Here is a 21,378-nt window from a genome sequence, read left to right on the forward strand (position 1 = left end):
AAGGACTTGTTCTTCTCCTTCCACTACCTGGGTCCCTGGGACAAAGCTCAAGTCATCAGGCTTGGTGGCAAGCTCCTTCACCTACTGAGTCATCTCACTCACTGCCTTGGGTTAATTCTGATTCGTTGAGTGCCATGTGATCAAAGGGCTGGATATCAAATGCTTTATCTGAACCACTTGAGATCATCATGCGAGTGTTTCCCCTTCATTATTAATATGATGTACTACACCGGCAGATTTTCATGTATTAACTCATCTTTGCATTCCAAGAATAAATTCCAATTGATCATGGTGGTGAATATTCCTTTTAATGTACTGTTGAATTTTGTTTGCTAATATTTTTGAGAGGTTTCTTTTTGCATCAATATTCATCAGGGGGCTGGAGAGATGGCTCAGAGGTTAAGAGCACTGGCTGCTCTTCCAGAGGTCCTGAGTTGAATTTCCAGCAACCACATGGAGGCTCACATATACTCTGTAGTGAGAGCTGGTACCCTCTTCTGGCATGCAGGCAAACATGTTCTGTACACAAAATAAATAAATACAATTAAAAATATTCATCAGAAATATGGATATATTGTTTTCTTGCAGTATCTTTCTTATTTGCTGTCAGGCTGATGACATTAAGAGACTGAGCTTGGAAGAGTTGCTGCCTCTTGGTTTTCGGATAAACCTGAGAAAACTCTGGGTTAAACTTTTCTTTAGGCATCTGACAGAATCTTTAGTGAAGCCATCTGATCTTGGGCTTGGGGGAGGTGATTAGTGATTCAATCTTCTTACTATTAATGTTTAGGTTTTCTGTTTCTTCAGAATCCCATCTTGGTCTGTTGTCTGTTCTTAGCAATCTTTTGACTGTTTTATTTATTTTGTTGTTATAGAATTTAGATATTTCATTTTTAATTTGTGCATGTTTGTGTACATGAGGGTAGTGCCCGTGGAAACCAGAGGTGTCAGATCTCCTGAAGCTGGCGATACACAAGGCTGTGGGCCACCCAATGTGGGTGCTGGAAATTGAACTTGGGTCCTTTGGAAGAACTGTATTCCCTCTTAACCACTGAATCATCTCTCCAACCCCTCTATTTCCTTTTTTTTTTTTTTAAAGATTTTTTTTATTTATTATGTATACAGAGTTCTGCCTGCATGAACATGTGCAGGCCAGAAGAGGGTACCAGATCTCATTCAAATGGTGTGAGCCACCATAGGTAATTGAACTCAGGACCTCTGGAAGAGTGGCTCGAGCTCTTGGCCTCTGAGCCATCTCTCCAGCTCCTCTGTCTATTTATCACTGGTTGTCACTATGCTTTTAGTTTATTTGTATTTTCTGACTTTTTTCTTTAGCTAGCGGCTTTGTCAATTTTGCTGATATCCTCAAAGACTAGTCAGTCTGTTGTTTTGTTTTGGTTTATTTTGTTTTTTGTTTTTCCTAGTTTCTAGAAAGCTTATTAACTTGATTTTTGTAGTCTCTGGTTTCAAAGTTTCCATTTGGCAGTCGTGTGATTCTTTAATGTTACATTTGTTGCATTTCATAAATTTTGCTACACTCTTTTCATTTTCACTTGTCTGCCGCATTTCCCAATATTTTATTTTCAACTTTGTGCAATTGTCAAGACTTGTTTTGTGGACTAACATGGCTCCTCACTGGGAAAACATTAGAGAAAGGTATGTTCTGCTCTTTGCTGGGGTGGAGTATTCAGCAAGTCTGCTAGGTTCTACTAGTCCATTGTGGTATTCAACTTCCTTTCTGAGTTCCTATTTATTGAAAGTGGATGTGAGATCTGCTACTGTGTTGTTATCTGTTTCTACATTTTCTTCATGTATGAAGGACATTTTCTTCATGTATTTTTCATGCTCACTGTATATACATGATGTCCCTTTTCTGGGAAATTCACACACAGACACATGGTTAAATTCTATTTTGTCTAATAGTTCCTTTTCTCTTTAGTTACAATATGGACTGTCTTTTTCCATCTTTTCACTTTCAGCTCATTAAGTGTGAGGAGCCATTTCCCTCCTAAAAATCATTACAGGAACCATCACCCTGGGGAGTCTGCAGAAAACCCCACACCCATAATTATGTTAAGAATCGTTCTATTGACAACCTGCCCCACACCCAATTAAGCTGTTGATGGAGAACTATCTGTTAGCGGGACTGCCTCACATTCCAGCTATCCAGGAAACTAGGTGCCTCAACTCGAGACTTCTTGGCCTACCTGACCCAAGGTAACCTCCTGGCCTACTTGCCGGGACCACGCGGGGAGATCCCGTGCCCTGCCCCCCAAGCCCTCATCCAGGGGCTATATAAGCAGCAACCAGGACCCTAATAAACGGAGGCTGTGACAAACTTAGCATGGCCTTCTCCTTCTTTTCTAGCTCATTCTCTTCCAGATAGCACCCCTCTGTGACCCTGGAGTAACTGATTGCAGGGTGGGTTATGACCCCTAGACTGAGTAGCCCACCAAAAGCAATCGACAATTAAGCATCTTGGGGGCCGGAGAGATGGCCCAGAGGTTAAGAGCACTGGCTGCTCTTCCAGAGGACGCAGGTTCAATTCCCAGAAGCACCCCCATGGCAGCTCACAACTGTTTGTAACTCCAGTGCCGGTGGAGTAATAGAAAAACTAAGTATCTCATGGAAAACATGGTTAGAACTTAAAAAAATAAACTATTAAGTCAACAGGTCTTTTGATTGTAAATTTTAATAATTTACATTTAAGGCAAGAATTGGTAGGGAAGTACTGTCATTTAGTTGTTTCTGTAGTCTTCAAAATATTGTTTTTACATTTATTCTGTGTGTGTGTGAGTGTGTGTATGTGTGTGAACATGGAGGTCAGTTCATGGGGGGTCTGTTCTCTCCTTCTACCCTGGTTGTTTGAGGGTACAGTCCACCACGGTGGGAAAGGCATGGCAGCTGAGGCTTGAATGAGCTGGGGCTCATTGTTGCATCCACCCCAGCACACAGGGAGAGGATGCTGAGTGTGTCTCAGCTTCTACAGTTAAAGCACAGAATGTGTGAGACAGTAATTCTGCATGGGAGAACCTGAGGATGCTTCTTACAGAAGAATCTTTGAGATGATTTCTATAAGATAACAAAAGAGGAAGGAAGAGTTCCAGAACAGCGAGCAGTGCACACAAAGGAAAAGGAGCACTAACACACGAGGAAAGATTAGACTCATGAGTGAATGGCACATGGCTGTCTTAGCTAATTCCTGGGCAATGGGCACATGAGCTCCCTTAAAATCCTGGGTTCCACAACTGCATGACAATAAATTGAGAATGCTGACATTTAGCAAGGTGTTTGAATATAAAATTCCAAGTCAAGTACATATACTGCACACTGTGTGTGCACAACACCCTAAAGCAATATGACACTTTAAAAAGAACCTTTCAGGGTTTTGTTGCTGTTGTTTTGAATCAGGGTCTTACCACACATGTCAGACTTAGAGATCCGCCTGCCTCTGCTTCCAGCGTGCTGAAAAGAAAGGTGTGCATCACCACCCCAGCCTTTTGGTTTTATCACCAATGTTCTAAAACATTTCAAAGAATGTATCAGGGGGCTGAGAGATGGCTCAGCGGCTAAGAGCATGGCTGTTGTTCCAGAGGACTTGAGTTCAGTTCCCAGCAGTCACAGAGGGCATCTCATCCTGCCTGTAACTCTAGACCGGGGGCTCAGACACCCTCTTACCCTCTTTTCTCCTCTATACCCAGGTGCACAGAAATACACACTGATACACAGCAAAAACAAAACAAATCTTTTTTTAAAAATTGTCCACACTTATAAAATTTTAGAGAGCAACTATGAAAAAACAGAAGAGAATGGACATTCTGTGAACAAGGCCAGAAGCCCTGCCCTGCCAGGCTGTCTCTCCTCCTACAGCAAGTTCCTGACTCACTAGTTTCACACTCACTATTGTTTCACACAATTGAGAAATGGTGGAAGCATTAGAGCCCTCAGAAATTCAGGGAGCCAAACTGGTGTTTCTTATCCACCTCGCGCCCACCCCAGGAGTAAATCCCAAGCTCATCAAATTAATTCAACAGACACTTAGTGAATTATTCTGTATTATTAAACTATTCAGGACCTCCTGGAGTTAAGGCAGCAGACGCCCCGGCAGCAGATTAAATGACGAAGCTGCACATTGTGTCTTGTTTTTATGGCCTGCTGTCATGTGTCTGAGATGTGGTGGCTGAGATGATTCATTCCCGTCGTGGTGACACTGAACAGCAGCGAAAACACAAGGAGGACAGACGAACGGGCCCTAGAGTCTGCGTGGAGAGAAGGGGTGGCTGTTCGGATTGCAGTCACGTGACAAAGGTTCGGACACCGCATTGCATGTGACTTCACTTTAGTAGGCTGGAATGTGACTGACGTGGGGTTACCATTTCTAGAGTCAGTCCCCGACATGTGTAACAGCTGTCAAAAGAGACTCACATGGAATAGGCCACACATGAGAAGAGCAAGGCTCTTTGACCTGCCCGGACTAGAAGCAGCCTCAGCAGCGATGTCTGAAATCTGGATACTGAGCTCCTGTGCAGAGCTTTCAAATTCAGTCCCAGAATGGTACCCGACACATCAGTACTTTTCCACACCATTTCCAGGCGCTTCCAAGGTATACCCAAAGCTAAAAACCAGGGCTTGCGACTGGCTGGGTTGAGGATTTCAGGACTAAGGGTGTCAATGGTTTCATTTTCCTTCCAGATTCAATCAAGTTTTAATTCAATAACCTACAAGACGCTACTAGAACCGGTCAGCAGGATTCACTCTGGTAGCAGTCTATCTTCCTTGATTTCTTCGAGAATGGAAACAGGGAGGGGAGGAAAGGTAAGGAACTCAGACTAGGAACATTTTAGGACATATTTAATAAAATGAACTGCTCCTTCGAAACCTCTTTTGTACAAGGGAAGACACAGTGAGGAACACAGTCACAAAGAACAGGGATGCAGGACTGAGAAGGCTCATGGTGGGAAATCACGGCATTTCCAGGGACTGACAACATGAACCTCAAAGTTCAAATGAAAGGAAAATTAAAAAAATAATTACACTATTTTTCCAGTGACTCATTAACTGTTCCACATGGCGGTATGGGATCCAGATTCTTTTCTTTCTTTCTTTCTTTTTTTTTTTTTTTTTGGTTTTTTCAAGACAGGTCCTGGAACCAGCTCTGTAGACCAGGCTGGTCTCGAACTCACAGAAATCCACCTGCCTCTGTGCCTCTGCCTCCCGAGTGCTGGGATTAAAGGCGTGCTAGAATCCAGATTCTTATGTATATTTCAAAGACCTGAATGTGTAAGGTATAACTTTTTTTCTGCGCCAGGGTTCTGTGTGCAGAGGCAAGTGCTACCACCAAGCTACACCTTCATCCGAAAAGTTCAAATTTAAATGATTTCTTTTTGTAAAAATTAATTTTCTTCACATTTTCTAATGTCATGAAAAAGAAATTTTCCCAGTTCCATTATTAGCCGGGAGGAAAGGGAGGCAAATGTGGAGTACGAACACCTGCATTCTTCACAGCTGGGACTGGAGAGACACAAGTTAGGATACTTATTTGGGCTTCCACGTGTATTGGGTTAAGTCATTAAAGCCAGTGTAACTTTGGGCAATCGCCAAAGTGCTATGTCTCTATCCAAGTGGGAACCATTTTAATTTATCAACACCCTTGGTCTTTAGAAACTGAACAAAATAACACAAGACCAAGGACTTGCGGTTCAACAGACACCCACAGAGGGCAGCAAGAGCTCCATCGTTCAAGAAGCTTCATGTGGTAGAAGAATGTATATAATAACTCTGCCCGCTTTAGCCTTTCACTGCGAAGGTGTCAGCTGTGACGGAACTGAGAGGGCGATGAGGAATCCCACCACAGCGGAACACGGGAGGAGACGATGTTCCCAAGGTCGGCAAAATTATTATTAACTAGGGGGAAAAAAACCTTCACATTGCGACTTTGCTGGACTCACCAGTATCAACCAGCTGGGAGGGAAAGAAAGTTCACTCTCTGGGCCACAACCCTGAAGCGGCTGTAGGAAGCAGGAGCGCCACCAAAACCGAGGAGAACAGGTTCACGGCATTGTTATCTAGGATGGGCTTCCCTGCTATGTGCTTGGTCTCCTGGGCTGGGCTGCTGACCACCAAGCCAGTGCTTTCATCCAGACCTGAAACGGGAAGGAAGCAAATGAGCACTTTCCTCTAGAGGGACGATGTCTGCAAGATCCTCAGGGCCTTGGACAATGATGTGGGGGGAATAACTGATATGGTGTTCTATTTAAAATCCTTGATTATAGAAGACCTTCCTGCACCTCTTATTGAGGTGTCTTCATGACACCTCAATAGTGGTCTTTCTGGTGTTCCTTCAGAAATGGAAGGGTTGGCTTCCCAGTGGCCTCTCTGAGACAAACCTGGGAGATCTGACAGCTGGAATCACATCTGGCTTCAGAGCTGGACCTTAGGGACCAGTATGGCATGCTGCAAAGAAGGCTGTGAAGACTCGGTGTGTCAGTATGGAGAGCTGCAGTCGGGGGAAGTGATCAAGCCTGAGAGTTGTACGCCCATGAATAGGGTTGATGGCCTCATTAAAAGATGCTTTAGGGAGTGCTGGGCCCTAGACTCGGCACAGCGACAAGGTGCTAGCTAGCATGCAAACAATGTGCCTTCACTGGATCCTGCATCTCTAGAGGGTTTGATCACAGTTTCTGCCCTTAATAAACCACCTACTCCCAGAACTTTAAAAAATAGCACCAACAGAAGAAAATACAGACACATTAAAACTTACACACCCACACATATTTTCTTTTTAAGATTGTGTATGCTCAGCCGGGCAGTGGTGGCACATGCACGTCTTTAATCCCAGCACTTGAGAGGCAAAAGCAGGCAAACTCTGTGAGTTCAAGGCTAGCCTGATCTACAAGAGCTAGTTCCAGGACAGGTTGTAAAACTACAGAGAAACCCTATCTTGAAAGACTCAAAAAAAAAAAAAAATTGTGTGTGCTTGTGCATGGGTCAGTCTGTCTGTATAAGCACATGTGTGGGTGCACATGGAGGCCACAAGAGGAAGTCAGGTCCCTTGGAGCTGGAGTTAGAGCTATCCAGAGCTGGATGTGGATACTGCGATCTGGACGTTGGTCCTCATGACGGAGCAGTGTTCTTAACTGCTGAGTCAATTCCCCAGTTCACACAAATCATGAAGAAACACTAAGGGAAGTCCCAGCAATTAGAAAAACTGAGGTAGGAAGAAAGCTTAAGTTCAAGGCCAGCCCGAGCAGTATAACAAGAGCTTATTTTGGAAATGAATCAACCAAGACAGAAAAATCCAAGGGTGAGGACAGAATGTCATGGTGGGGCTAATCACCACGGGAAGGCGGGCCACTCATGTAGTCAGACTAGTATCACCATCAAATGCACTTGGCAAAAACCAATGGGAGGAGGTACATTAAAATGATCTGATCCAAGTGTCCTGTGTTCCTAGGACTAGGTGACAGCTCAAAATCAAAGCCCGTTTCTTACAGTCATCACTGTTCCAGAAATTCTAAGGAATTTAGAGATCCCTCTGAACCAGTTTAACACAAAAGACTAAGAAAACCAAAATTATAGAGATTTTCCCTGTCACTTCTAGCCTTTGGATTGGTTTCATTGATACATTTTTTCCCCCAAGTGTTAAAGTTTTTCATATTTCTTTCCTATTTCTTAAAACAAAACGAAACTTTCAATAGGGTACGGTCTTACCAGAAAACTGCATTGTTGCCCCTAAGTATGAGTCCACAATTGATCCTAGTAACCCAGCCAGAGCTCCAAATGCAATAATGGGCCACTGGGGAGCAGAGATGTCTAGATCACTGACAAACACCAGCTGCGTGAGGAAGTACGCCAGGCCCACAAAGGTCCCACCGAGGAGACTGGAGGCGAGTCCCACCACTGTGACTCCTCCGTTGGTTCCTGAGAAACACACCAAACCGTCTGGTTAGTCATCAGCAAATGAGGGACACCAAGGAAAGCTAAACAACAACAACAAAAAAAAAACCTCACACTGGTACACGCCTAATGAATTTAAAGAAAAGTGCACTCTCTCTCTTAAAACAACAAAACTAATACAAAGGGACTGGAGATATGATTTGGTTTATATACACAGTGCTTGCCTATTGGGCATGAGATCCTAGGTTCGATCCCCAGAACCCACCTCTGCTCCCAAGAAACAAAAATCAAAAACCTGATATGTGAAAGTCACACACACTTATGAGACACTGCTATTTGAATACATACATACACTGTTTAATATTTAGATCATGGGACCCACAGCTATCTATCTCCTCAAATACTTGTCATTATTTATGGTGAACACATTAAAAATCCCATTTTCTGCTTTTAAAAAGGATGAACTATCCTAAGCAGTCTCTAGTCACTTACTCTAGACCACAACACCAGAATTTCGCTCTTGTCCACGGAGATCCCCCTCAACCTATCCTTATCTCTTTCTCCTCTCTCTAGCCTCTGGCAACCACTATTCTATCCCCGTCTTCTGGGAAATCAACTGTTTTACGAGGTTAAACACAGGGAACCCATGCTGTACTTGTTAGAGTCCTCTAGGCTGGGGAGCTAGCTCAGTGGTGAAGCACTTGGTGAACATGGAGACTGGTTGTCAGTGTCAGCTGAGTTTGGAATCGCCTGGGAAGTCCTCAAGGAAGGACTGTCTAGATCAGGCTGGCCCGTGGGCATGCCTGTCAGAATTATCTGTTACAGTAATTGAAGAAGGAAGACCTGAATTATTCCTGGGAAGGGATCCTGGATTGTACAAGAGAAGAAAAGCCAGCTGAACATCAAAGACATGCATTAACATATGGTTCTCAGTGCTGGACTGTGGCTGTGACGTCACCCCCTGGCTTCCCTGTATTGATGGGCTGTAACCTGGAGGTGTGAGACAAACCAACCCTTGTCTCTTAGGTTTCTTTTGTCTCAGTATTTTATCATTGCGACGGGAAGGGAAACTGAAACACTAACGTATACAAAATTTTCATCCCTAGTATCGCAGTAATAAAATACGAAGATAATTCTATTTGCAATAACCTACTAACAGCCTCCTCTCCACATACATTTACTCACCAGGCATGGTGGCGCACGCCTTTAATCCCAGCATGTGGGAGGCAGAGACAGGCGGATCTCTGTGGTTCGAGGACAGCCTGGTCTACAGAGTGAGTTCCAGGACAGCCAGGGCAACACAAAGAAACGCTGTCTCAAAACAACAACAAATATATATATATAGATGTATATATAATTGATCATCAATATTTTATTGTCTTCCTTTTCTTTTCCATTGCTGTGTGGGTCAATCTCTTATGTTCCTTTATTATGTATCTAAGTCTCATTGACATTTTCCACAGATATTATCACCAATTTAATAGCCTAGAGCAACTTTACAATTAAGAAGACCAGATATAAATTTTAAAAGGCTCTTAAGGAAAACATTAACTCAAGAGGTTTTGCTTTTCCCTTGTATTAAGCAAACTCAAATCAAGACTCACCAGTCCGGTCTGGGGAGATGGCCCTGTCAGGAAGGTGGTGATCTGGGTTCGATTCCCAGAACCCCAGTAAAAAGATGGGTGTGATAACATGTGCTTGTAACCCAGCACCTGTGAGGCAGCTGTGCCCCTTTGGTTTGCTGTCCAGCCAGCACAGCCTACTTGGAGAGGACGAGGCCAACAAGAGACACTGTCTCAAAAACAGAGTGGATAGCTTCCTAAGAATTACACCCAAGCCTGGCCTTTGGCTCCCAAATGTGTATACAGGCCAGCAGGCCAGCACAGCCACACATAGACAGTCACACACACACACACACACATACACAAACTCACCAACTGGAACTTTCTCCCAGGTTGTGATCAGTCGAGGCGAGCTTTTGCTCAGAACCGGGCCAACCTCAGAAGCCCAGGTGTCTCCAGCGGAGCAGGCCAGTGCAGCCAGGAGAGACAAACACATCCAGGAAGCAGTGGGCTGCTTGGCAAAATCTATGGGTATTTCCCCGGGGCCATTTTCTATCATGTAGAGCAGGGCCAGCTCCGTGGGCACGGCTCCATTACAGAATACCTGAATCCAATTCCTTTGGCCTCCTGGAGACAGATTTAAAAAAAAAAAAAAAAGCAGATAGGAAAAAAACCATTCAGTTATAGGAACATATATTTTAGAGTTTCAGAAAAGTAAAAAAGTATAGTAGCATTAAAAAAAACAAAGGTGGCAAGGGTGTCTTTGTCTAAATTCTTTTTTTTAATATTTATTTATTTATTATATATGCAATATTCTGTCTGTGTGTGTATGCCTGCATGCCAGAAGAGGGCACCAGACCCCATTACAGATGGTTGTGAGCCACCATGTGGTTGCTGGGAATTGAACTCAGGACCTTTGGAAGAGCAGGCAATGCTCTTAACCTCTGAGCCATTTCTCCAGCCCATCTTTGTCTAAATTCTATACTGCTATTAATAAACCCAGAATAAATAACAGCAGACTCGCATTAAAATTCTGCAGTTACTTGTTACTGTGGAAAAAGAAGCCAGGCGGTGGTGGCGCACGCCTTTAATCCCAGCACTTGGGAGGCAGAGGCAGGCAGATCTCTGTGAGTTCGAGACCAGCCTGGTCTACAGAGCTAGTTCCAGGACAGGCTCCAAAGCCACAGAGAAACCCTGTCTCGAAAAACCAAAAAAAAAAAAAAGAAAAAGAAATGATGAATTGACTTAGGATACAGAAGCAATCCTCAGACAAAACTCATCTGTCCTCAGAGCCTGACACGTTCCAGTCAAAAGGGTTAGGGGGAAGCAGCCGCTCAGTTTCCAGTGATGTCAGAGGTAATAGTCTTACCTTCCTTATATTCTGAATCTAGACGCTTCTTCGCTTCTCCTTTCCACTTAGTGAGCTTTGAAGATGACAGGAAAAACATCAGCAAAGACGTGAAGAAGCTGAAATTCGCAATGGTTAAGATAAATCCAACCACTAGCCCTGGGAGAAACACACAGAAGCACAGAGTCAGACTAAATCCAGAAACTGATGTTTTGAGAAGAAATGGATCTTTTCATTTATTTTCAAATCAAAATCTGACATATATTTCTAGCACAGCTTCCTGATTCCAACTCAGTTACTAACAAGCAGCAAACTGAAGGCCATCTCAATGGATAATTTTCAACGGTATTTTGATCTCCTTTCAGACAATTATATAAGATCATTTTAAAGCAAACTTTTTATACTCAATTTGAAGATGAGAAGGATTTAATTATTAGGTTATAAACATTACACAGCGGTCAGAACAGATGATAGATCTGGAGATTATTCAAACTGCCTGAGACTCTCTCAGGAGACAAGATTATCATTTTATAAGTTTCTATCTTACATTTCCTCCCTTATATCTTGGGATTTTCTTTTCTTTTTTCTTTTTTTTTCTCAGTTTTTCAAGACAGAATTTCTCTTAGCTTTCGAGCCTGTCCTGGAACTAGCTCTTGTAGACCAGGCTGGCTTCGAACTCAACAGAAATCCACCTGCCTCTGCCTCCCGAGTGCTGGGATTAAAGGTGTGCACCACCACCACCCGGCTGGATTTTCTTTTAAAATTAAAGGTCAAAAATCGATAAACTTTTCAAGTCTTACAAGAACTTTTATGACTGTGATTTTAGTTTTATACTTTTCTCTGGTTTCGGGCAGTCCTTCAGTTTTCAGAAGGTGATGGTTTCAATGGAGCATATAAAACCTGTGCTCATACTCCCAGCTGTCTCAAAGACTAGGCAGGAGGATGTCTGGAGTCTGTGTAACACAGGATCGCATGTAAACAAACAAGTAAACATGTTTGGAGAGGTTGTCTGGCACCTTGAGGAGCTTGATGTTTCAGGATGACCTGTCTGGGGCTGCATACTCCTGCTGCTTCATATGCCGAATGGGTGATGTGTGTCCTCCAGCGTCACATCTGAAAGTGTCTGATGGCCACCCTCTCCTCACTGGTGACACCGATATTACTATGGTTTTGTTAGCAAGGTTGTCACACTTGCTGAGCGCTGGCCAAAGGAGCGGCCCCTCTGACTTGTAGACATAAATTGTTTCTCAGAGTGTGCGTCCATCCAAACAGCTTCTAAAGATAACGTGACTTCTCACATAACTAACTATAGGAACAGGGCATGCCTGGACATGTGTTTTATATTCCTGTCCACCCGGTAGTTCTACATCTTAGATGACTAACAAGGCAGTAATTAATCTCTACGACAAAAGATAACATGCAGCTTCTTTTCTCGCTCTCACTGATTTGAAGAATGAGGCCTCATTGCTTTGGGGAAGGTCCAAGGCCCTCCCTACTATATCTAAGCTGAGCAAGGTATCCATCCAAAGAGATTGGGCTCCCAAAAGCCAGTACAAGCAGTCAGGATAAATCCTGGTGCCACTGCTGATGGCCCTACAGTCTGCCCCAGCCATACAACTGTCACCCATATTTAGAGGGACTAGTTTGGACCTGTGCTGTTTCCTTCCTGGTGCAGCTGGAGTTGGTGAGTTCCCATTAGCTCAGGTAGACTGTTTCAGTGGGTAAACCCATCATGGTCCTGATCTCTTTGCCTCCCACTCTTCAACTGAACTTTGGGAGTTTAGTTCAGTGCTCCAAAGCAGGTCTGTGCCCTCTTTCCATCAGTTGCTGGATGAAGGTTCTATGGTGATATTTAAGATATTCATCAGTCTGATTATAGGGCACCCTATAGGCCAGGTCTGTTCGGGCTTCTCCTCTATTGCTTAGGGTCTCAGCTGGGATCATCCTTATAGATCCCTGAGAATTTCTCTCATGCCAAGTTTCTTAAGGAGTGGGTGGGTGGGGTGGGGTGAGGGGTACGTGGAGGAAATGGGAGGAGGGGAGTGGGAACAAGGATTGGTATGTAAAATGAAAAAAAGATAGTTTGTTTTCTTGGTTGTTTTTTTTTTTTTTTTTTTTTTTTAAGTGAGGCTTCTACTACAGGAAGACGATCCAGAGCTTCACAGTGGTGGAAGGGGTAGGACCACACTCGCAGGGATGGTTGGACTGCCTCTGGCCTCTCCTGACCCCTCACCCTGCCTCTCTACCCATCTTCTGCTCACAGCATCTCCTGATAGCAGGGCTCTGATGTGACGACATCTATCTTTGTTATTTATCTTCCATGATGAGAAATGGGCGTTCTGAGAGAGCATTTGAATCCATTGCCTTTACCTTTACCAATATCACACTGTCCTGAGTGCCTGGAACTGTGCCTGTCGTACCTGGTCCCCTCACTGGGTATTTACTGAACACGAAGGGAGAAATGGTCACTCACTGAGTTGAATTTCTAGGCAGATGAAATTAAATTAAAACTTGGCACGTCAAAGGCTGGATAAGCTGCCCATAGCTAGACAGAACTATGCTAACAATGACTGGACAGTACTTCCTCAGAGTGAGAACCATGCACAGGGTTTTATTCCTCCCCCAACACCATCCCGAGGCTTCTTTTTCAGTGTAGATCTTACACTCTGTGTCATCTCCACAAACCGAAGTATTTGTGCCATGAAGGGCTGGCTCTAAATATCTGGGTCTTCTGTACCTTACTTCTTAATCACAAGGGCACTAAAAACATGATATGACAACCCTTAATAAATCTCCACAGGACCACAAATAGCGACAACGGAAGGGAAACAGTATGTGGCGGACACTGTACAAAGCATCTAAACACCTCATGACTGAGTGCTATGGACACCATTATTCCTTTCCATCTACAGACAGGAAAACTGTACTGGCAAGTTTAAGTGACTGGCAGTCATACACTGGTAAAGTCTTTCCAACTCTTATACACCCCACAGCAGTGTTACATTCAATCCTTAAAGAAAGGAAAGCTCCAAACAGACAAGTCTCACAGGGTGAAATGATTAGGAAAAGAGCCAAGATCGTTTGCTTGTTTGTTTTGGACAGGGTTCCTCTGTGTAACAGCCCTGGCTGTCCTTGAACTCATTCTGCAGACCAGGCAGGCCTCGAATTCACAGAGATCCACCTGCCTTTGCTGCCTGCGTTCTGGGATTAAAGGGGTGCGCCACCACTGTGCAGCAAGAACCAAGATTTTAAAGTCAATGCACACTTCCTTCCTAAGCACTTACCGTTGTATCAGTCCTCACTCAAAGAGCATTTGCTACTTAGGGGCTTTCCTTCTCCAGGAGGCTGTGGCAACTGTTACACAAAGCCCTCAGGGTGGCTTCCAAGCCTTGTTCACCGGAAGCTTAAGATACTAAATACTGGGTATGTGGCAACAGTTACAGGCCTGTCACTTTTCCTTTTGATCTCATTAAGAAAAGCAAGGATGACGACAAAGAGAGCTATCAAAAGCAAATGGAAGGGATCCGAGGCTGTTTAGAACTTTTATATATTCTCAAAAAAAGGCAATAGGCCATTACCTCTCAAGTTCTATAATCTTGAAATAGAAATATAATTGGCTATGAGATTTACTAAAGAAAAAAAAACAGATTCACACACAAGTTCTAGGTAGAACTGTAACAATTCTCTTTACAAACAATGTAACTGAAAGACACATAGATGGAAAAGAAGAGGGTTTCTACTTGGTGAAAATGCAATGACCGTCTACAGCAGTTTTTCAGCACATCTAGGCATTCTGGGTTTTTTTTGTTTTTCAAGACAGGGTTTCTCTGTAGCTTTGGAGCCTGTCCTGGAACTAGCTCTTGTAGACCAGGCTGGCCTCAAACTCAGAGAGATCTGCTTGCCTCTGCCTCCCGAGTGCTGGGATTAAAGGCTTGTGCCACCACCGCGCCTGGCTTTTTTTTTTTCACCTGTCTTCATGCCTTAGTTGCTCCTTAGAAATTTGTCAATTATGAGCACAGATTTTTACCTGTCTGAGTGCCAGGAAGAGCAAAAGTCCAAATTTTTATCTTGATATTTGTTTTAATTTTTTTATTAAAAAATGTTGTTTAGAACCAATTGCCTAACAAAATACATAAGGGCAATGGCAAAACAAAAAAAACAAGCAGCAATATGTCATCACAGTAATAGGTAGTTGTTCAGTATATGGGAAATGTGTTTAGTGATGTTTTCTAGGATGTACTTGCTCTGGAGGTCACCTCAATAAATGGACCAGCATTACCAAACTCAGAGGACTATGGAAGGGGTGCACACTCATCATTTTGCTATTTGTAAAGGCCCTAAAGCAAAAGAAAGTATCATCAAATAGTATATGCGCATCCTACGTAACTTCCACGAGCTACCAAAGGCGTCTACAAAATGTGTCGATTCTCCAGACCCGAACCACCACCTACCTACCAGCAAAGGAAGGGTGGGGTTAAAGGTAACGGCACTGAACTGAATTGTTCGAGGCCACTGACCCACATACAGGGCAAGTGAGTTTAGTTTAGCAGCAATATACCACAGTGTGAAGACACCAGTACCGCAGAAGAGAAGGATGTACAAGATATAGAACCATAGACCTTCAGACATACACATACTGCAGTCTCAGAGAGACACACATCTCACTGTACAAGGGAGAAGTCTTTAAGATTACTGTAAGCCGGGCGGTGGTGGCGCACGCCTTTAATCACAGCACTAAGGAGGCAGAGGCAGGTGGATCTCTGTGAGTTCGAGACCAGCCTGGTCTACAAGAGCTAGTTCCAGGACAGGCTCCAAAACCACAGAGAAACCCTGTCTCGAAAAGCCAAAAAAAAAAAAAAAAAAATTACTATAGTTAACGATATAATGAATACACATAGCATATATAGTGTGTCTTTTTGTGTAATTTATCTGCCATATTTTCTATTAAATTTTTGTAGATCTATAACTTTCAGAAATGAGAAAAAAATAAAACAAAAAAACCTTTTACCATGTTTCTATTTCCCCAGAAACAGAAAAATCTATTTATTCGAGGAAAGGTCTCAATACCCCTAAACCCACAGATATCAGATCCAGCCCCAAGCGCCAGACTGTCTGGGTTTTATCCTTTGGTAGTGATAATTCAGAATAATCATGACGGAGTCTTTATCCAGGGATCTCCACCTAGTTACAGCAAACCACAGGAAGCGTCATTACGCTCTCCCAGTTCTCTCCTCTGGTAGAGTAGAAATGGACTATTTTCTCCATTTAAAACCCCAAGCCACTGCATTCACTGAAGATCGGGATATTGCTGACAACCTATGGAGTCTCAGGCCAAGGAAACTGACACTGGACTGGCTTCCTATTGCATCTGGGAGGCTCGCTGTGCTGCAAGTCAAGGTTGCTTATCTGTGTGCATCTCCGGTGGAAGGTGTTCACATTGATTGTAAGCTACACCCAGATCTGTACCGAGGTTACATAATTCACCAGTTTCAGAGAGTTCTTTGACTTTGTTCTCTCCATTGCTGAGTGTACAGAGTCTAAGCAGGTTTTTTATGTCCTTTCCCGTAGTCATTACACAATTAAAATGCAGGGAAGGGGAGGGTCTAGCCGATATGCCACCGAGGGCATTTCTCTCAGTTTATTAGCCATAAATCAAGCATCCGCCACCTCATCCAGTAAACTGGTCATGAATTTTCTAGTAAATCTGCATCTTAAGATTTATTAGATAACCCAGCTCTGCTAGGCTGTGGTGGGGTAGACGGATGAACGGATGGAGGTGTTACAATTTGATAGCACAGGAAAGCTTTGTTAGCGGAGATGCCTCCTTGACGGGCAGTAGCAGGACAGGTATAGATCTCTTGCATTCTCCTCCCAGCATTTGTTAAGCTCCCCGAATCCTTTGGATTTTTTCCAAGTCTCCAGTGCTGGACTTGGCCACTTGGTGCCCTGGTTGGCCAGCCCTGGCGTCTTTCTCTCCATCTCTGTCATTTTTCCCTTTGGTTTTCAGTTTCTTTTTCACTTTCTCTCCTCTAAACCTCCAGAGGCTCCTGCCTCCTTTTCTCTTTCCTGGAGGATGGTACTCTGGGATCTTTCTCAGAACGTGTTGTCTCGAAGAAATAGTCAGGCTGGAGTCGCATCCATGTGTTCCATGTCTGATATTTCTCATTTCGAATGGGGCCGGCCAATCAGTGATTCACCAGAATTCTTAGGGGAACAACAATTCTTCAGTGAACAACAGTTCAGAGCTTCGAAATTCCCTCATGGCAAGGAGGGGAGAGTATTCACTCCAGCCTGTGCCCCAGTGGGTGTCTCCTCTCCCAGAGTTGCAGAGTGAGGTGAGCACCCCTTGATACCCAGCAGCGGGGTGCCAGACCAGGTGGCGGATCCTCAGAGGGATCCCTGAGGAAGACATGCTGGGCCCAGGGAGGCTTCTGCTGGAGCCAATCAAAAAAGACTTTCTAGAATTTGAGGGCTGGTGAGATGGTTCAGTGGGTAGAGTCACTCGGTGACCTGAGCTTGACGACCAGGCAAGCTTGGCGGGAAGAGAACTGACACCTAAAGGTGGTCCTCTGAACTCCACGCCTGTGTACCTGCTACCTTCTCCACCAATAAATAAACAAGCAAAAGGATGGGAGAGAAAAGAATTTCAAGGCATCTCTGGCAGTCAAGAATAGTAAACACTGGGGCTGGAGAGAGGGCTCAGCAGTTAAGAGCACTGACTGCTCTTCCAGAGGACCGGAGTTCAGTTCCCAGCACCCACATGGCAGCTCACAACTGTCTGAAGATCCAGTTCCAGAGGATCTGACATCTTCACACCAGTGCACATAAAATAAAGTAAATAAACAATAAGGAATATTTAAAAAAAAAAAGAATAGTAGACACCAAAGCGAGGGTACATGAGAAAGTGTGGAAATGAATAAAATAGCGCCCATAGGCCCATAGGGAATGGCACTGTTAGGAGGTGTGGTTTTGTTGGAGAAAGTGTGTCACTAGGGGGTGGGTGTTGAGGTCTGACAAGTCAAGCCTGGACAGTATGTCACTGTCACTTCCTGGGTACAGATGTAAAGCTCTCAGCTACCTCTCCAGCACTGTCTGGCTTCATGCCACTACACTTCCCACCATAATGATAAATAAATAAATGGACAAGGCCCTGGGTTCGAGTCTTAGCATCACATAAACTGGTGATGGCATACACTTGTATCCCAGCAGCTGTGATGTGGAAGCAGGAGGACTTTGTTATCCTCAGCTCTGCAGAGTTTGTTAAGACCAGCTTCAACTATGTGAGGACCTGCCTCAATAAAAATAAAAACAAAACATTCAGGGGGCAGGAGAGACGTTTCAGAAGTAAAGCGCTGCCTTCCTGCTCTCCAGAGGACCAGAGTTCGGTCCCTAGCACCCACATCAGTTTCCAACCATCTGTAACTCTAGATTCAGGGGATCCAATGCCTCTACATCCTTGTCCTCAGCAAGGACATGCACTCAGGTGCACAAACCCACATAGAGACACACACACATACATGTAATTAAAAATAAAAAATAATAAAAATAAACCTTAAAATAGTCCAAGTATGGTAGCTCAAGCCTGTAATCCCAGTTCAAAGTTCAAGGTCAGCCCTGGGGGATGGTAGTGGATAAAACAACAACAAAAAACAAAACCCCTTTACTTTTACAAAACTATAACACCATGATAGCACATGCTAGGGCTCTTCCCATGGCCCCGGGAAGGTGCGAGGCCGGTGGGTCTGTCTGGTGTTTGTTTCTTTAATATTGTGAGGGACTGGAGAGATGGCTCAGAGGTTAAGAGCACTGACTGCTCTTCCAGAGGTCCTGAGTTCAATTCCCAGCAACCACATGGTGGCTCACAGCCATCTGTAATGAGATCTGGTACCCTCTTCTGCCATGCAAGCATATATGGAATGAATGTTGTATACATAATAAATAAATAAATCTTTAAAAAAATATTGTGATATATCCTCCAGGACAGACACTAGAAACCCTCATAGGAGACAGGGAGAAGGCATGGTTTTTATTCAAGTTGACCTTGCCTGCTTTTTTTGTTTTGTTTTGTTTTGTTTTGTTTTTGTTTTTTGAGACAGGGTTTCTCTGTGGCTTTGGAGCCTGTCCTGGAACGAGCTCTGTAGACCAGACTAGTCTCGAACTCACAGAGATCCGTCTGCCTCTGCCTCCCGAGTGCTGGGATTAAAGGCGTGCGCTACCATCGCCCGGAGACCTTGCCTGCTTTTAGAACTTATTCTTTTACCAACCACACTACCGTACCTCTCTGAGGGTCTAAGCTAGTTTGCAGACCTTCACAGACACTAACTTCTGTATAAACAGATGGGCCAGAGCGTTGACAATGCCATAGGGGCTAGTGATCAGTAGCATTCTGAAGGCTGGGTAGGTGACTTCAAGAAAGGCTCGTGTGAATAATCTTCATCCTACGGAGTGTATTTAAGGATGCCTGGAACGCTTGGTTATAAACGTTTTCTTGCCAACGCAGATCATATGGGTCTTCTGATCTGAGGCTAGCAATCGCCCCTGCTTTGAGATAAAACCCCTCCTGGAGGACAGCAGCCTGAAGGCACCTGGTTAGCCCTAACCTATTTCTCCAACTCTCTCTCTCTCTCTCACTACTTTCCCGTCCTCACTACTACTTGCTTGACCGAGCTATCTTCTTACTCTTGAACAAGACGGAGCTACAGGTTAGGGCTATGCACTTTAATTCTGTCGGCCCAGAATTGCTTTTCAGCCATACTCACTGCTGGCTTCTCCGGGTCATAGCTCCAAATTGCTTTCTTAGAGAAAGCCATAAGACAACATCTAGGGGGAAAAATTGCCCTGTATCTTTTAACATACATGCTTTATTACGTTTTTATTTTTTCCTCATAAACTTCCACATTATCTGAAAAGTTTTTATACATTTTATTTACTTATTATCTAATGGCTGCCAGCCCCAAACAGCAAAAGTTGTTGGGAGGCTGAAGCAGAAAGACTCCATGTCTGAGACCAGTGCAGGCTACTTGGTGAAGACCGTGTTTCAAAACCAAAATGAAGTAAATAAAAAAGTAAAGTAAAATGAATGGCCCAAGAGAACGGAGGCCTTATGCTTGGCCACAGTTTCATTCCCTGGTTCTGGAGCAGTGGCGCAGAGTAGACAGAGCTCAATCAGTAAAGAGTAACAGAAAAGCCTGTGCCCGATTCAGTTCTAAAGAGCGACCTAGAGCAATAGGTTTGATCCGAGCTGTTTGAGATCCCTGGTAGCAATTTTCAAGAGTTGCTTTGTTTTGCTTACTCTTCCTTTTTACACTAGAAGATGCGTTCCAGCAATTCTACCAGAAGGAGACCACACCAGTGCGGAAGAGCCAAGGTCAAGGTCCACAGAGGGCAATCACATCGATCACCAAGTGGAAGGTGCACGCACCTCTAAAGGTGTCTGTTTCTGCAGTCCTACAGGGCGGGAATGCTGAGTCACCAAGACACACAATGTTGAAATTCAGTCAGTCCCTACACAGCCAGCCCTCAAGGGAGGCACAGGCAGGCAGATCTCTATGAGTTCAAGGCCAGTGTGGTCTACACAATTCCAAGACAGCCAGAATGACGTAGTGAGACCCTATCTTTAGGAAAGTTTTTAAAAATAAATATATCAATTCAGTCATAATCAGAATTCAAAAAACATGAGATTCAATAAAAGAACATATTTGTGGTATAATTATTTTTAAACATTCAGAATTAAAACATACCTCCTAAAGCCCCACTGTGATCTAGACTTTTCTTTTTAAAGCCATTATAGGCAATCATAACGGGAACAACAACGGAGAACAGCCAACGCCAAGGGGAAACAGGGCGCAAGTTACCTGGAAAATTACAGAGGCAGAAAGATGAGCTGTAAGTTACCTGAAGAATTATAAACACAGAAAACAGCGTGACATCTGCACAGGTTAGTTTTCTAAAACCTTACTGATTAAATCTTTAACAAAATTATACCATAGACTCTGACCTTTCCATCTCTCATTACCTTCTGTCACTCTCTAAAAACACACAAAACACACCAACGAAAATCAAAACACAAGACAAATGAGACAAAAGAATGTCAACATGAAACAAAAGTCTGCAAGAATACCATGGAATTCATTTTGTTAGCCAGCTACTCCTGGGCACTGGGCCTGCCCTGGGGTGTGGTGGATATAACCAGTGACTCTCCATTGGAGAAAACTGATTTTCCCTTTGCTAGCTGGTACCAAAGTGCTAGCAGATTCTTGGCTAGTGATGGGATCCGGTGTTCACCCCCTCTTCTCGGAGCTGGGACAATGGCTGGCTTGAATCTTGCATGGGTTACCATTAATGTTAAGCTCTAATAAAGTGAGTTCTGGATTGAAATACGATTCTAAGTAGAGAAAGAGATGAAGTCGCCCAAGGAAAATATTTACGTTCAGACTTGAATACTGTCAGAGGAACAATCTTCCCGCTATGCTATGTTCCACTGTTGAAAACCATTTACAGCTGCTTATGATAATATAGCACACAAGAGGATTTGGAAACATGGAATTAATTACTGGTTCCTTAATCTTTTTA

At 43.8% G+C, this 21,378-nt stretch overlaps 1 protein-coding gene across 6 annotated transcripts in view; it reads right to left on the minus strand.

Annotated features, from left to right (window-relative positions):
• Positions 1–284: 284 nt before the first annotated feature.
• Positions 285–21,378, minus strand: part of Tmem19 (transmembrane protein 19) — a 25,054-nt gene continuing 3,960 nt past the window's right edge. For 2 of the 6 annotated variants that reach the window (XM_050135568.1, XM_050135565.1), the window contains exons 3-7: positions 20,547–20,660; positions 10,828–10,965; positions 9,831–10,085; positions 7,711–7,920; positions 4,835–6,143 (exon numbers count right to left, since the gene is read on the minus strand). In XM_050135568.1, the coding sequence (XP_049991525.1) occupies positions 5,980–6,143; positions 7,711–7,920; positions 9,831–10,085; positions 10,828–10,965; positions 20,547–20,660 (881 nt within the window). In that variant the 3' untranslated portion in view covers positions 4,835–5,979. Of the gene's footprint in view, positions 520–4,038; positions 4,260–4,834; positions 6,144–7,710; positions 7,921–9,830; positions 10,086–10,827; positions 10,966–20,546; positions 20,661–21,378 lie in introns of those variants that run through there. The other 4 variants (XM_050135569.1, XM_050135571.1, XM_050135572.1 and 1 more) reach the window with 4 other exon arrangements.

Source organism: Alexandromys fortis, unplaced genomic scaffold, assembly GCF_014885135.2.
Source record: "Alexandromys fortis isolate MF-2015 unplaced genomic scaffold, M_Fortis_MF-2015_v1.1 scaffold_24, whole genome shotgun sequence".
Classification (NCBI taxonomy): domain Eukaryota; kingdom Metazoa; phylum Chordata; class Mammalia; order Rodentia; family Cricetidae; genus Alexandromys; species Alexandromys fortis.